This window comes from Pelophylax lessonae (assembly GCF_965119305.1).
Source record: "Pelophylax lessonae genome assembly, chromosome: 8".
NCBI classification, from domain to species: domain Eukaryota; kingdom Metazoa; phylum Chordata; class Amphibia; order Anura; family Ranidae; genus Pelophylax; species Pelophylax lessonae.
In genome coordinates, this window is record NC_138775.1 from 129,975,736 (window position 1) to 129,991,619 (window position 15,884).

Sequence of the window (15,884 nt, forward strand, 5' to 3'; positions counted from 1 at the left end):
ATTTGTACCAGCTGTATTAAAGGAAAAATGGCAAGGACACCTTTTCCCAAGCAGACCAACAGCAAATCCCAAAAACCTCTGGACTTAATACATTCAGATCTTTGTGGTCCAATGAAAACTATGACTCCAGGAAAGAAAAAGTACTTCCTGACCTTCATTGATGATTACTCCAGATATACCACAGTATTTCTACTTCACAATAAAGATGAAGTGCCAGAGAAATTAGAAGAGTATCTCGCTCAAGTAAACAATATTTTGGGCGGAATGCCCAGAGTACTACGAACAGATAATGGCTCAGAATATACAAGTGGTAAAACACAAGCCATTCTCAGGAAGCATGGAATTATGTTCCAGACAACAGTTCCATATAACCCAGAGCAAAATGGAGTTGCAGAGAGAATGAACCGCACACTGTGTGAAAGTGGGAGGAGCATGCTATTTGATGCTGATATGCCAACTACATACTGGGGAGAAGCTATCACAACTGCATGTTATCTTCAAAATCGTTTGCCGGGAAAAGCGACAATAAAAACTCCATATGAACTGTGGAACAAAAGGAAACCAGATTTAAGACACATCAGAATTTTTGGAAGTGAGTACTGCTTGGATCTTGATGAAGGGGACATACCCCGAAAGCTTGTCCTGAAATATTGTATGTTAGTGCAAATAAAAAAAGTATCACGGACAGTACTCAATTGTCTCTGTCGCAAGTGCACTAATACGGCTACAATTACCTCAAGCATGGAAGTAAAGCCTATGTACACATTCCAAAAGAAAAACGTACAAAATGGAATGCATGTGCAAAAGAAGGTGTACTTGTGGGGTACAGTGAATCTCAAAAAGGATACAGGATTTTACATCAAGACACGAACAAAGTAACAGTCAGCAGAAGTGTGATTATTGATGAAAGTTCTGTGTGCTCAAAGTTTGAACAACAGACTCAAACTTTTCGAACTGAGAAAGAATCAACATCAGTCACTCAAGAAAATAAGGAAAGTGATACAGAAATAGAAATTACTGCAGAAGAATCAAAACCTGAAACTGAACCAGAAATACCTTCAGTCAGAAAATCAACCAGAATCAATAAAGGTGTTCCAGCTGAACGTTTATCTTACATAGCTCGCAGAGCTGTTCAAACTGAACCAGGTTCATGGAAAGAGATGCAGAAACTGCCAATGCATGAGAAACAAGTATGGAATAAAGCCGCTGATGAAGAAATGACATCACTCAAAGATCTCCAGACATGGACACTTTCAGAGCTACCTCAAGGTAAACATGCCATAGGATGTAAATGGGTTTTTAAAACCAAATGTAACTCTGAAGGGAAAGTCTGTCGGTACAAGGCAAGGCTGGTTGCTAAAGGTTACTCACAGAAGTTCGGTGAGAACTATGATGCTACTTTTGCTCCAGTTGCTAAACAAAGTACTTTCAGAACACTAATGACAGTGGCTGCCATGCGTACAATGATTGTGAAACATCACGATATTAAGACAGCTTTTCTTAATGGTGATATTGAAGAAGAAATTTACATGTCACAGCCAGAAGGATATTTGAAAAAGGGACAAGAGCATCTTGTCTGCAAGTTGAATAAATCTCTTTATGGCCTTAAACAATCAGCTCGAGCATGGAACCTGAAGATTAATCAAGTTCTACTAAATGAAGGATTTACAAGAAGCAAAGCTGATCCGTGCCTATATGCTAAACAAGTAGACACTGAGTGGATGTATCTGCTAATTTATGTAGATGACCTGATCATTGCTCACAAAAACGACAATGAAATTGCAAAGTTAACAGGAGTACTCAACAAGCACTTTGAAACTAAAGACCTAGGTGAAGTGACATATTATCTTGGAATTGACATCCAGCGTGAGAAAGATGGAAGTTTCCTGTTGAATCAGAGTGCAAAAATTGAATCTATTCTTCAGCAATTCAACATGACAGAGGCGAAAGGAGCAAGCACACCTATGGATACAGTCTATCCAAAGTTAGAAGGAGATGATGATCTTCTCACATCCAATGAACAATACAGACAAGCAGTGGGGGCACTTCTCTACATTGCAACCACTACACGTCCAGACATTGCAGCCAGCATGTCTCTTCTTTGCAGGCGAGTTGATAAACCACGTCAAAGAGACTGGAATGCGATCAAAAGAGTTATGAGATATCTGAAACAGACAAAAGACTTAAATTTTAAACTATCAGCAAGTGGTGGTTTAAACCTCGTGGGATATGTGGACTCCGATTGGGCAGGTGATCACAGCACACGCAAATCCACAAGTGGTTACTTATTAAAATTGGGAGACAGTCCTATATCATGGTCCAGCAAGAAACAGATGTCACTGGCATTGTCCTCTACAGAAGCTGAATACATATCTGCAGCTTATGCCAGTCAAGAAGTTGTGTGGTTACAGCAATTACTCAAGGATCTTGGAGAAGCAACATCAGAACCTACCGTCTTATTTGAGGACAATCAGGCTTGCATTAAGCTTGCAACAAGTGAGAAAATGAATGGAAGAACCAAGCACATCGATGTCAGACATCATTACATTCATGACTTAGTTGATCAGAAAGTGATTGTACTTGTGTATTGTGAGTCGGAAAAAATGATTGCTGATGCTTTGACAAAGCCACTAGCTAGAACCAGATTTGTGGATCTTAGATCAGAAATGGGATTGACATAGATAGTAGTTGTTGAGTGGGGGGTGTTAGCATACAAGGTTTGTATTTAATCAGCAACAAATACTGTATGTCATTGCTGTGTGCCTATTACATTGTATGACCACTAGATGGCAGTGTTACATTTGTGAGTTCATGTTTTGTCTATGCCTCAAAAAGTAATAAAGAAGAGTTCCTGCTCCGAACAAAAGCAGCGTTCAGTGAAACAACAGACTGTCTGCCTGTACTTTGTTTAGCCCCAAAAGGTTATATCTAACAATTTGCTTTTATACACTATACATGCACTGATTGCTGTTAGAAAGATCTCAAAGGTACAGCAGGAGGAGGACTATTTCTAATACTGAATTACAGCAGAGTACAGTGTGTATAATATATAATTATGGGCATGTTTCTACAGTTCAGTAATGATTACATAAAGCAAGTAAGGGCAATATGCTTATCTCCTGTTGTGGCTGGAGGGGGAGAGCACAAACATGCTTTGCATTTATAAGGCTGTAACCTACCTATCCGGCTGTGTGTTACTGAGTAGTGTGGCTGGCTGGATGCAGAATGAGGGGGTGTGATTTATGTTGAAGTGGGCTTGTTCACATTTAACATGTACAGGCCTAGTGTACCCTCCCACATTCACTGCAATTCTCAAACCATGATGGGAAGTGTAGTTTGATTATAGTGTAGAGAGTGAGGAGAGGATATGATATAATCCCTGTTGTAACAGTGCCTCCTTGGCAGAATAGATGCTGCAATTTTTAATTACAGAGGGGACTTCCTGAAAATTCAATTTGATTTTTTTCTTCAATTGTAAGGAATTTTTGGAAATGGAATAACTATTTAGTGTTTTGTGTAGGAGGGTGTACTAATTGGGGATTTTTTTTGCTGATCCCGGTGTTCTGCTTTAAGAGCTACTGTTAAAAAAGAGGAAGATTCCTTCATAGCTTATATATAGTGCTCATACTGCAGCTTCTCACGGAAACCAAAATAATAAATATAAATGTAGTACCTTTATGGGACAACCACTAAACACATGTGACATGAATGAACATTAGGAGTGTTATCATAAACTATATAATAAATAATTAAAAAAAAAAAAAAATATATATATATATATATATATTGTGATATTTTGGGATTTTTCTTAAGGTGTACTGAGTTCAGACCAGCCAGTAAATACAGTTTCAGGGCTTGATGGCCTACTTTTATTTTTTATTTTTTTTAAGTAAAAAGTTAATATCCAAGAAAAATGAAAACATTTCCCTCACAGCATTTCTCCTTCAATGCTATACAATAACACTGGTGCTTCGTCCAGCCTCCTGGCTCACTCTAACAGTGCTGCTGTTTTAGCCTCAGGGTTAGTCCCTTGTTTTTTTGTATGACCACCTCACAGCACCACTGTGCTCACATGCAAACTACACCTCTCTCGCAGCTCCATGATGCATTGGCCCACTCACTGGCCTCTGGCCATGGACCTCCTGTCTTCCTGGTGGAGCCCTAAACTACAGCCCCTTAATTATGAGGACTGTGCTACCCTGTCACTTCCCGAACTATTTCCATTACATTTGTTAGAATTCAGATAATTTGGCTTTTTAAATAACTTTGAAATATATTATGACAAAAACAAACCAGCTTTTCTTTTCTTTGGCAAACTCCTGCAATTAAAAACCTAGGGGGTTCACATCCCAAAAGATCTCACCAAACTTGCTGACATATTTTACTACCTTCTCTACAAAACATTTTACATTTCCTCTGAATCCATAAATTCTCCTTTTTCTTGCTACGCAGGATTACAAATACATATATTACCCAAAATGCTATACATTTTTCAGACTATACGGGTTTGCATCCTCTGGAAACTTTCTTTAAAATCAACCACTCGGTTCAAAATTTGAAATGGCACAATAAAACGTCCAGAATTAATACGAAAACTGTAGTGAAGCCTAAAATTAGAGGAGGACTCATTCTCTCTGACTTATACTTTCTTACCATGATTGTGGGACTGATACCCCAATTGACAGCAAAAACTTTGGACTAATCTGAAATAGCATATTTTATCACAGAATCAAAACACTCTCCTTTGGCAGCTGCCAAATTCCCAGTCCAAAACAGAAACCCTACCCATAGCGTTTGCCTTCATCTTATCCTCTTAGGATCACTTCTTCAGGAGAGGTTATCTTTCTTCTAGACATGATACCTCTCTTACACAACCTAGATTTCTCTCCAGCTTTTCACAACTCGCACTTTATGATTCGCATAAGCAAAATAATTCTAAAATAGCACAGATTTGATGGTAAACCGCTGTCTTTGCTAGGTTTGCTCCCCCTTACCCACCACAAAAAAGTCCCTGGTATAGGCCCGCTTATACCAGAAAATGTAAAACAGAGCTACAAATTTTTACTTGTACCCTCAGAATGGAATGAAGCTTCAAATTTTAGCATACACTCTCATTTTCAAGCAAATTGCAAAAGGTAATGCTAGGATTATGGTTAGATGGTACTGATGTCCTGCTGACAGTCATGTTTTTGATCCCAAGACTCTTAATACTTGTTGGAGGTATAACAAAGATTAAGGACTTCAGACTAGTAATTGGATGCACATTCAACCACTCCAACATATACTTTTAAAGTAGGGCGTAAATGCTTAAAGAATTGAGTGATAGTCCATATTTCTTTAGTTCATAAAATGCATCTCTAATTGAGTAGGTGACAACCACTCTTTAGTGCCTGCCTAGAAGATTCTGCAGAGGGATTAAAACACAAGACAGGCTCTCATAATGTACCACCAATCATTTATTAAAAACTTGAGAAAGTCCAATCTGACAAAATGAATCAGGAAGAGCCTGTAGATCTCATCACATTTGGCCAAGCATACACAGGGTGGGTAGACTGGCATCAAATATAGGTTTTTTTTTTCATATTCATTTTTATTGAAAATTTCAAAGTTTACAAATGTACAGACAATAGTACAAGAAACAGTAGTACAAGAAACCAAATATAGTTTTTATGTAATAAATTGTGGCTCACTATGAAAGTCTGTCTTGTAAATTACTACCTGTGGGGATTATTTTGGCCATCAATTGGAGAGTGCTTTTCACTTGCTCTTCATAAGGTCACTTTTTCGGTTCTGGATAGAGGAGAATCATCTGGGCTTTTTGCTTATTCTATTAGAGACTTCTGTTTGAAAGCAAGGAGATATGGATTGACAGCCACCCCATCAAGGGTTTATGACCTATGCTTTAAGTGAGTGGATGAATGCTAGTCATCTCTTGGATCTTCTTATGAATAAAAAAGAACAAATGCAGTGTAACAATAATGTTATATTGTAATTCTTAATAACACTTTTGAACTCACAAAAACCGTTCAAAAGCTACATTTTTCAATGACTTATAATACTCAGCAAGAGCAGGGGGGGCATTGTACAAGAGGGGGGAGAATGAGAGGGTGCGCATTTGACACCCTTTGTACTGGGATGTAGTCCTTTTGTCACATGTAAGATACTGCATGCAAGCTGTGAGCATTCATAGAACAAAGATGACAGAGCACTTGGATGTTTTGTTACTTTAGAGTCTACTATGATGACATTGCATCAAAGGACAGATGGCAATCTCACAATACAAGGGAACAATTCTTTTGTGTTTATTTATCTTGGACCTATGTATTAATATGTGTCACTCGGACTACTGTAAGGCCTTTTATCCACCCTCAGGTAAATCAAAAGAAATGATTGTGTCATTTAAGGTAACTCTAAAGGAGTTTTAGTAGAAACATAGAGGTCTATGTACCAGAACAGTCTCTCTGCTTCTTTCTATGCATCTTTCTGAATAGGTTTTTTTTTTTGTCCTATCTATCTATTAAAGAACGTTTTTTTCCCCCTGGAAAGCCTTAGAAGACATAACATTTCTGTGACTTTAAGAAGATCATTCCAGTATTCCAGAACTCATGTTAATCTTATTCTGATCAATAGGAACCGCACAGAAGAAGGAGGAAATTACATCAAGAGATGCTGTAAGGGTTTCTGCATAGATATCCTGAAGAAAATAGCAAAGACTGTGAAATTCACCTACGATCTGTATCTGGTGACCAATGGCAAGCATGGCAAAAAGATTAATGGCACGTGGAATGGCATGATTGGAGAGGTAAAATTCTAATCCATGTGAAGTGTATATATATATATATATAAAATGTTTCCTTTTATTTGTACATTTTTACCGGATGCAGTGTACCTTACCCACTAAACTATACTGATGGTGGTTTATAAATACATATCATAAAAATAAGAAACATAGAAAAATTATTTGCAACAAGTGGACACATTTTAAGCTTAAAATCCAGCTCCAGCCATTTTGTTTTTGTTTTGTTTTCAATTCAGTGGGTAAGAGTGAGAACCTTTAGGCTTTTTTTTTATAGCTAAATGCGTCCTTATTTGGGATATTTTCCCCCATTTCCTGTTGACAGGAAGACACAAATAGCAAAATAAACTTGACATATTCCACCCCTTCCCACTGTAATAAATAAACAAATATGGTTTTGTTGCTTTCTCTGTCCCCATCCATGAGCTATGTCATCACTTCCTGTCTACCCTATTAATGTGAAAGGAAGTTGAGGTAAGTCTCTACAATGCAGTGGGGGTAAAGTCAGCATTTAAACCCTACATTTTTTAACTCTTACCTCCTTTGCTCAAAAGAAAACATGCTTTGGATGGGGTTGGGCATTCGTGTAGGTATGATAAAAAGATATTGCCCTAAATTAAAATATGTAGGTGTATTTATGATGCATGGCTTTTTAAGAAATATATATATATGCTTACCTGATTGAATGTATTACCTTCCGAAAAGCTTATTCTTATTACTCTGAAACCACGTTTATGGTGATGAAACATATGTTTATTGGATCACCAGTGAAAACAACAATCATGCAAACTGGTGAAACTATAGAGGATCATAATTTGTGAAGGATAAAAATACAGTGCATCTTTGGTAATAAGTGTAGCCTAATAGAAAATGTGTTGTTGACAAAATGTGAGACATTTGATATTAAGGCCTCATGCACACTGGACATTATCAAAATGTCAGTAGAAAGCTGTAGCTATAGAAGGAGTTTTTCAGCTTTTTTGCAGTAGCGTTTTTCAGCGTTTTTTAGCTTTTTTCAGCTGTAGCGTTTTTTTTAGATTTTTTTTTTTTAGCAAAATTATATTCCCACAAAGTCTTATGGCTCAAAAATGTTGATAAGTGTCACATTTTTCAGCGTTTTTTGGCGTTTTTCAGCTTTTATCAGAGTTAGAGCATTTTTACAGCTGAAAAACGCCTCTTAAAACCCACTCGTTCTGGGGATTTTTTTCCAACCAGAAAACACCCCTGACAAAAACTGCCTATGTGTGCATGGATACATCGGATATCATGCTGGGGAGTTTACTGGCTGTAGAAAAAAACATCTGACACCAAAACCAGCACCTGTAAAAATATCATGTGTGCATGATGCCTTAGGGGTAGTTATTAAATTAAAATTGTATGTTTAACATTGCTAAAAAAAAAAAAAAAACTACCTGGTGTAATACATGTCAAAAACACTTTAAAGCAGTACTGCAACAAGTGCCTCTATCTCTTAAGACGAGGATGCCAAAGAGATGGGAGAGGGTGTGAAGGGGGTAGTAGTATGTATTGAGCAAAAGCCATTGGTTTTTAAAATGTTCTTCACAATGATAATACCTGAGGGAGTGGCTTTTTTGTGGGCATGAGTTAATAAGCATGAAAAATCAGTTTTTAGTAATGTCATGATAACCAAAATGTTTTTATCTGTCTGAAAACATTTACACTTTATAACTCTGCAGACTACTCTTTTAAATAAAATGATAATTTTAATATGCTATTTGATACTTTTATAAAGGCACTAACATGTTGTTTCTAATACAAAGCATGATAACATTATTAGGAAATTAAATACATGTTTTAATGTTTTTTTCAAAGGCTCATTTAAAAAATGAACTAACAATTAATGACAACTAAGAAAGTGTTAATACAAGTATTAAAAATCTGCAAAAATAATGTTTTCAGGCTTGAGTCATACAGGAAATGCTGTCAGCTTCTTATACCCAAAGGTGGGACCAGACTGTGAGTTCACCCTTATCCGTCCTTCCTCCCACCAGGAGATGGGCTCTATCTTCTATCCTAGTCCTAGCTCAAACACTTTCTAACTAAACACTGGTCTAAACCCAGCAGTCTCTGTCTGCTGAAAACCATTCTACCAAAGTATTCAGAACCAGGATTTAGAAGAGATAAGACTATTCAAAAATCACATCATTTAGCAAATGATACAATTCTTCTCTCCACTTACTCACCTACAATGACTGTAGGTGAGTACAAGTCCCAGGTAATGTCTGCAGTGACATGGCGAATATACTCAGCTGTAGACAAGGCAGAATCTGTGATTGCTGCTCACTCCCACACCACCCTCCTCTCTCTCCTTTAAGTTTGGTGACAACATCAGATGCTGGGTGGGAATTAGGGAGTGATCACCTGACAGCAACATTCTCACCTGTGAGATCAGGAGCCGTATCTGTCTGCATCCTGCTTGTCTACAGCTGAGTATATCCGCCCTGTCACTGCAGACATTACCTGGGACTTGTACTCACCTACAGTCATTATCTGGAACTAGAGCCGGGAAGTTTGCTGGGAGGAGAAAGTTGCTCATGAAGGAAAAAAACACACTGCAGGGGAGAGAGAGGCAAGGCATTATTAAGGAAGCCAATACTAAGAGGTTCCCATCCAACCATCCGGTCAAGGAATGCTATGTTTGCATAAGGCTCATTGATATCCTAATTGTGGTGAGTGCATCCCCATAGGGGGTCCTTTTCTTGAAGAGCACTTGGGCACTTATATGGATGTGAGCACCTTTTCAGCACCTTAGTTTCGTTTGAAAGAAACCTTTCCTTTGGACTGAATATTTTGCACTTTGCATATGGTTGCACAAAGGACATTTCGATGTATTATATTTCTGCACTCAATATTATTGATTGTTGTTCACTAATGCACTTTATATTTATATTTAATTAAGTATTTTCATATATTTTCATATTTTGATCACAAGTCACATGGATATAAATATATAGATATTTCTTTGCCTTTTATCTACACTTTTTTACCTGTTAGCGCTGCCTTATCTGAATTTTTAATCTTTTTGGTATTTTACCTAGTGAGCAGCAGCTTCAGGCTGACTATTAATTTATTTTTTATTCCTCATTTATTTATTCATCACAGCGCAGGTATTAATTTATTGGTTTTACACTAGTCTGGAGGTGTCTGTTTTTGCTATAGTCACTCTTTCCATCTGAGCCTTTAGACACTTACGTTTAGCTGGATCAGTGCGGTATGCTTTTTTCCACCCTCCCTTGTTTCCCCTCCATTGCTGTAACTGATTGCTTTGATAGACTGTGGGGTTGATTTACTAAAACTGGAAAGTGCAAAACCTGGTGCAGCTCTGGAACAGAAAACACTCAGCTTTAACTTTTTTTTATTTGCCAAGGCTTAATTGAACAAGCTGAAGTTAGATGCTGATTGGCTACCATGCACAGCTGCACCAGATTCTGAGTGCTCCAGTTTTAGTACATCTCCCCCTTTGGCTCTTTAAAGAAGTAAGTTTACCATGAATTTCCAGACATCCCTGTATAATGAAGATGCTCATCCAATAAAATTTTATTTTAAGTTATTTTTCCATAACTGAAATGATTTGCGAGGTTTTTTAACCCATTCTAATACCCATACGTATATGTAACCCTTTAAATGCCTCATATTTTCTAATTAAATATTTATCACAATTATTTTATTATTATAAATATCTTTAAATGTCCAACATCTTGTGTATAGCAGAGCAGAGAGTGTAGTAATGCATTCTGTATGGTAACATGACCATTTAGATGAGCACAATAAAAGTCTGCATTCCACCAGATTTCCTTTTTTATAAACACTATTACCTGTCAATGGTTCTAAGCACGTTCTGTTTTATTTAAAAATGCATATGTTTCCAAAATAGAGGAAATATGTTTTTTTTACATTATTTTAAATCATTTCCATAATGTGTTAATAAAATATAACAAATGTATTCATTATATAAAGATATAGGAGGGAACCATACAGAAAAAGGTTATTGTGTTAAAATGGGGTAGATTTAGGGCACAAATAGACCCTCTAATATTCAGGTATTTACATAGCTTGAAACACAGCTGTTACAGACTTGTTAGCCATCGTCACTGTGAGGGCATCTCCTTTTCGCCTCACAATGTTGTGGCAGTTTCTGATTTATTGCTTCAGCTGACAAGGGCTGACACTCTTGAATTTGAAATGAAAAAAAAGATGATTGTCTATATAGTTTGCCTATATCTATGCCATAAACTAGAATCTCTGCATGTGCAGTTAGCCACAGGTTCAAAAGGAACACTAAAAAGAGTCTGCACATTAAATAGGGCTCATGCAGATTGTGCATTGTACTAATGCATGTGCATTAACACAAGGCACTCTGCATTTAGGCAACTCATACACTGTGAAGTGGCTGAGCACCTTAACCCTCTAAAAATACACTTTACCCTTTCTTTTTGTGACGCAGTGCTCCACAACACACAGCATACCGCAAACATTTTATTTAAAAAAACACTATTTTTCTGAGAACAGAACAGTAATGGTGGTTTACACACAGAGGCTTTGTCAGTAAGCAGTAAGGAGTTTTCTACTGGGTTTAATTTTAGTGACAATTGTGCAGTTAGGGATCTTGAAGACTTGGCAGGTGAGAATGGGCCCTGTTCTGAATGGAAAGGAGGTGATAATTCAATGTGAGCCTTGGCATTTAAAATCTGTTCAGGTTCTATCCGTGCACTCCTGCACCCCTGAGAGGGGTTCCAAAATTTGGTTGAGTGGGACTTCATCTCCCTCTCCATGTCTTTGAGTAACAACATTTAACAGGATAATGTAACTAAAAATGAATGGCTGGCCTTAAAAAACCTGACAGCCAATACTTCTATAGTCATTCGTATCTCAGATAAAGGCAGCTTAGTGGTTGTGAAAAGAGTTGATCCCTGTAGGGATGAGGCTCTGAGATAGCTTTCTGATTAATGTACAAACATTAAGTTAAAAGCTTACCCAACTAATGCCTACTGTAGAAAGCTGTTTTAGATAATTTGGTTAATAGAGGTGTATTTATAGGGATTTTTGAGTCTAAGTAGGCTGAGCTTCCCATCCCTGAATACTCTGGCTTGGCGACCTTTTAACATCACCCCAAGACACAGAGGGGGTTAAATCCCCTCCATGGGAGACTGATCATAGCTGGGATAGGGTCGTTTAATAAGAAGATAGGTGAGTGGCTTGATGGCCAGCTTCAGCCTTTAGTTGTGCGACTCCCCAGCTACTTAAAAAGACACCAACCATTTATTAAGCATTTTAGATGGTTTATGTTGGGATGAACATTGCACCTGGTTGACCTATGATGTTGCCAGATTCTATTCTTACATTTCCCACCATTTGACAGTTTAAACAATTTCTTTCTATCTTGAATTCTACACAGATTTAACTACTGAATACCCTTTGTACATTCTGAATGTATTGGAATATTTTTTTCATCTTTGATGTGGTGTACTACCTCCAGAGGTGTGGAGTCATGATGGGTGCTACATTTTCACCCTCCCTGGCCAATCTCTATATTGAGTGGTGGGAGTAATGGTAACGGATGGTAATGTGTGCAAAGTAGCTAGCGTGACTGGATTGGCCAGGCTGATACACTAAGCATCTAACCCAACCATTGATCCTTCAACCACCGTCATCGTATCATCACTTCCAGCAGAACATGTTTTGTCATGTCCAGTTGCCAGAGAAGAGAAGAAAGGAGAATAAAACCCACCAGACACCATGGTGTGTAGAGATGAACCTTACTAATGCTAATACCACAAGGAGAAGGAATGGTCTTTGTTGTAAAAAGGGCATTACTGGTGGTCTTAGCATTTGGTAAGGTTCATCTGTGCACACCATGGTGTCTGGTGGATTTTATCTTCTCTCCTCTGATTAGTGGAAGAACTTTTTGTGAAGGCTCCTTTACTCTCTGCTCAGGATCTTTCACCATATCACATTGTTTGGATTTATATTCACCTTTGAACATACAATTTTACACTATGTTTGGCATTCCTTCTTATGTCTTCTCATATGGACCATCCTGAGTCTTGATTCATCCTGGTGAATGGTTATATATTAAGGAGAACAAGTTTCTGGCTGATCTCTGTGTGGTTTTGCTTGCTGGCTGGTTTATAATTTTACCAGCAAAATCTCTGGTGAGTTTGATCTAGGCAAACTAATAAGGCACTGTGGGTGGAAGAATCCTCACGTGTGAACAACGTGTACACTTCATGTTTGGATAATCAGCACTTTGCACTTTTGACACTGGATGGTATAGACTTTGTTTGATGGACTTTTTCACATATTTTTTTTTTTTTTGTCGTATTTATATTTTATATTTACTGTGGTCATTTGATACAATAATTGGTATATATTGCTCATATATTATTTTGCACTAGCACTTTCATAACATAATATATTTTATTGCACTAACACTCTCCTAATTGGAGGATTAAGTTGGACACTATCCACACATATATAAAACAACAGATTGCAAGAAATCATTAGGGGTATATAAAACACATTGGGATAGAGATTAATAATAATCAGCTGTTATCATCAGGAGAGACACATCACAATTGCACTTTGGCAACATTATTCTGCACAGTTACTTTCAAATCACTTTTTCAAGCACTAGCACTTTTTTTGATCATTATTGATCAGTTCAATAATTGTTTTAACACCAGTTATTTATTTATTTATTTATTTATTACTTCATTCACTTTATGTTAAATTTAGTGTTTAATATTCACACTGCAGTAACAAGATATAGTATAGACAAACCTACAGAAATTGCGCTATTTTTTTCTTTGTCACATTTTAATCTACTTCGTCTGTAAGATCAATACAAGTTCTACTTCAAAGTAAACCTATCCATTTTATTTTTAGGGCAAAAGCCCAAACCCTTATTCAAAACAGACAACTCATCTTTAGACAATACAACAGATTGTGTACCACATCTATTGTTTTTGTTTTGTTTCGCTTGCCTCCCCTCCTTCTATGACAGGGTTTGTAGAAGTGGGGTCTAAAAATGTTCTGCACATGTGTGGAAGAATCTGTAGAGGCCTTGGATGAAGTAGTGGAGATAGTTATTTGTTTGTTGCGAAATCCACATCTGAATGGTCGTGACCGATAAAAGTTAGGGTCTGTCCATTATACACCTGGTTGTTAGCATAATCTTCACTGTCTCATTCTAATTTAGACCTCTTTCGTATTTCTATGTTTTTTTCTGAATGGAATCATTTTATCATCACAGGCTTTCTTTACTTTTGTGAATTCCCTGTATTCCCTAGTCTCTGATGTCTGAGTCTCAATGTCAGCTATTTGTTGGATTAAAGCCACTCTCTCTTGCTGTAAAAAGTACAGTCAATGTAATTAGAACAAAAGAGCACTTGTTAATGATCTGAGTAAACTTTGTTTAAAAGTCAAGATTCTGTACAAATAATGTAGGTACCTACCTTACATGTAGTCCCCGAGGTATTAGATGGCGTTTGTAATACTCAACCAATGTAATCTCGCGGAGTTCCATGGTGACAAGTGTTTGTGATAGCTTTTCCAACATGCGTGTCAGTTGTAGAGTAGAAGCTTGCACCCAAAAAATCCCGACATTTTGATCAAACATTATTTCACATGCCAAACTTAATTTGTTATCTATATTATTAAAGGTCCTTGCAGTTTACTTTATGCGGGTGAAACTATTTAGAAAGCAAAAGATCCAAAGTATTCCATTAAAGACTAAATGACACAGCTACCTTTAGCAAGGCATTTTGCTGAGTAGGGACACACAGTCTCAGAACTAAAATTCATGGTCACAAATGGTGTAAAAAAGAACAGACGAGTGGGTTATCGTGAATTGACTTTAAGGGAATTGTAAGTTCAGTTGATTTAACGATTAGACACCTTAATCCCCAGGGGACTGAACTCAGATTTTGATTTGCATTTATTTTTCTGAATAAAAGATTGATGTGTTTGTACTAGTAATAAAATAAGGGGCTTCGTGATAACCATTGAATGATCTATGATTTCTGATAAAAAAAGAGCAGTAAAAAAAGGGGTTAAAAGATAGTACGCTATTTATGATTTAAAAAAAATGTATTTTGCTTGATACTTTGTTCTAATTTTGCTTATTCTTTGTAACAGACTTTCTACTGGATATGTTTTCCTCCTTTGGAGTGAGGAATGAATGCCATTTGATTCTCTGAAACAACTAAAAAAATATTTTCTATCATGTGTTTCTGATGTGTAATAATTACCTAATTGGTTCCTGCTATATATGACTTATTTGTCAGAGCTATATATACATTATTTGTGCAACGCATGTCTCTTTAGCCGTCGTCCAGCCTGAAGAAGGGCCTTATGGACTTTGCCCAAAACTATTGCTTTTTGGAACATAACATGTAACATTTGTACACTATTATGGATTTTCAATAAGTTTTAAGTGCAGCAATCCCTGTTTGAATTTTTGCTATATATGACCAGTGGGATGGTTTGATTGCTTTGCACTTCATCTATATCCGATGTGCTGTTCACCACACCTGCTTGGAATATATATATATATATAAACAATATCTCACAAAAGTGGGTACACCCCTCACATTTTTGTAAATATTTTATTATATCTTTTCATGTGACAACACTGAAGAAATTACAGTTTGCTATGATGTAAAGTAGTGAGTGTATAGCTTGTATGACAGTGTTATCCCCTCAAAATAATTCAACACACAGCCATTAATGTCTAAGCCGCTGGCAAAAAAAGTGAGTACACCCCTAGGTCAAAATGTCCAAATTGGGCCCAAAGTGGTAATATTTTGTGTGACCACCATTATTCTCCAGCACTGCCTTAACACTTTTGGGCATAGAGTTCACCAGAGCTTCACAGGTTGCCACTGGAGTCCTCTTCCACTCCTCCATGATGACATCATGGAGCTGGTGAATGTTAGAGACCTTGCTCTCCTCCACCTTCCATTTGAGGATGCCCCACAGATGCTCGATAGGGTTTAGATCTGGAGACATGCTTGGTCAGTCCATCACCTTTACCATCAGCGTCTTTAGCAAGGCAGTAGTCATCTTG

The 15,884-nt window shown here is 37.2% G+C and overlaps 1 protein-coding gene across 1 annotated transcript in view; it reads left to right on the top strand.

The window, feature by feature from the left end:
- The window catches only part of GRIN2B (glutamate ionotropic receptor NMDA type subunit 2B), a 1,006,559-nt gene that overhangs the window by 869,620 nt on the left and 121,055 nt on the right, over nucleotides 1-15,884 (top strand). The window contains exon 7 of the mRNA XM_082265422.1: nucleotides 6,631-6,802. Within this exon, the coding sequence (XP_082121548.1) occupies nucleotides 6,631-6,802 (172 nt within the window). The remainder of the gene's footprint in view (nucleotides 1-6,630; nucleotides 6,803-15,884) is intronic.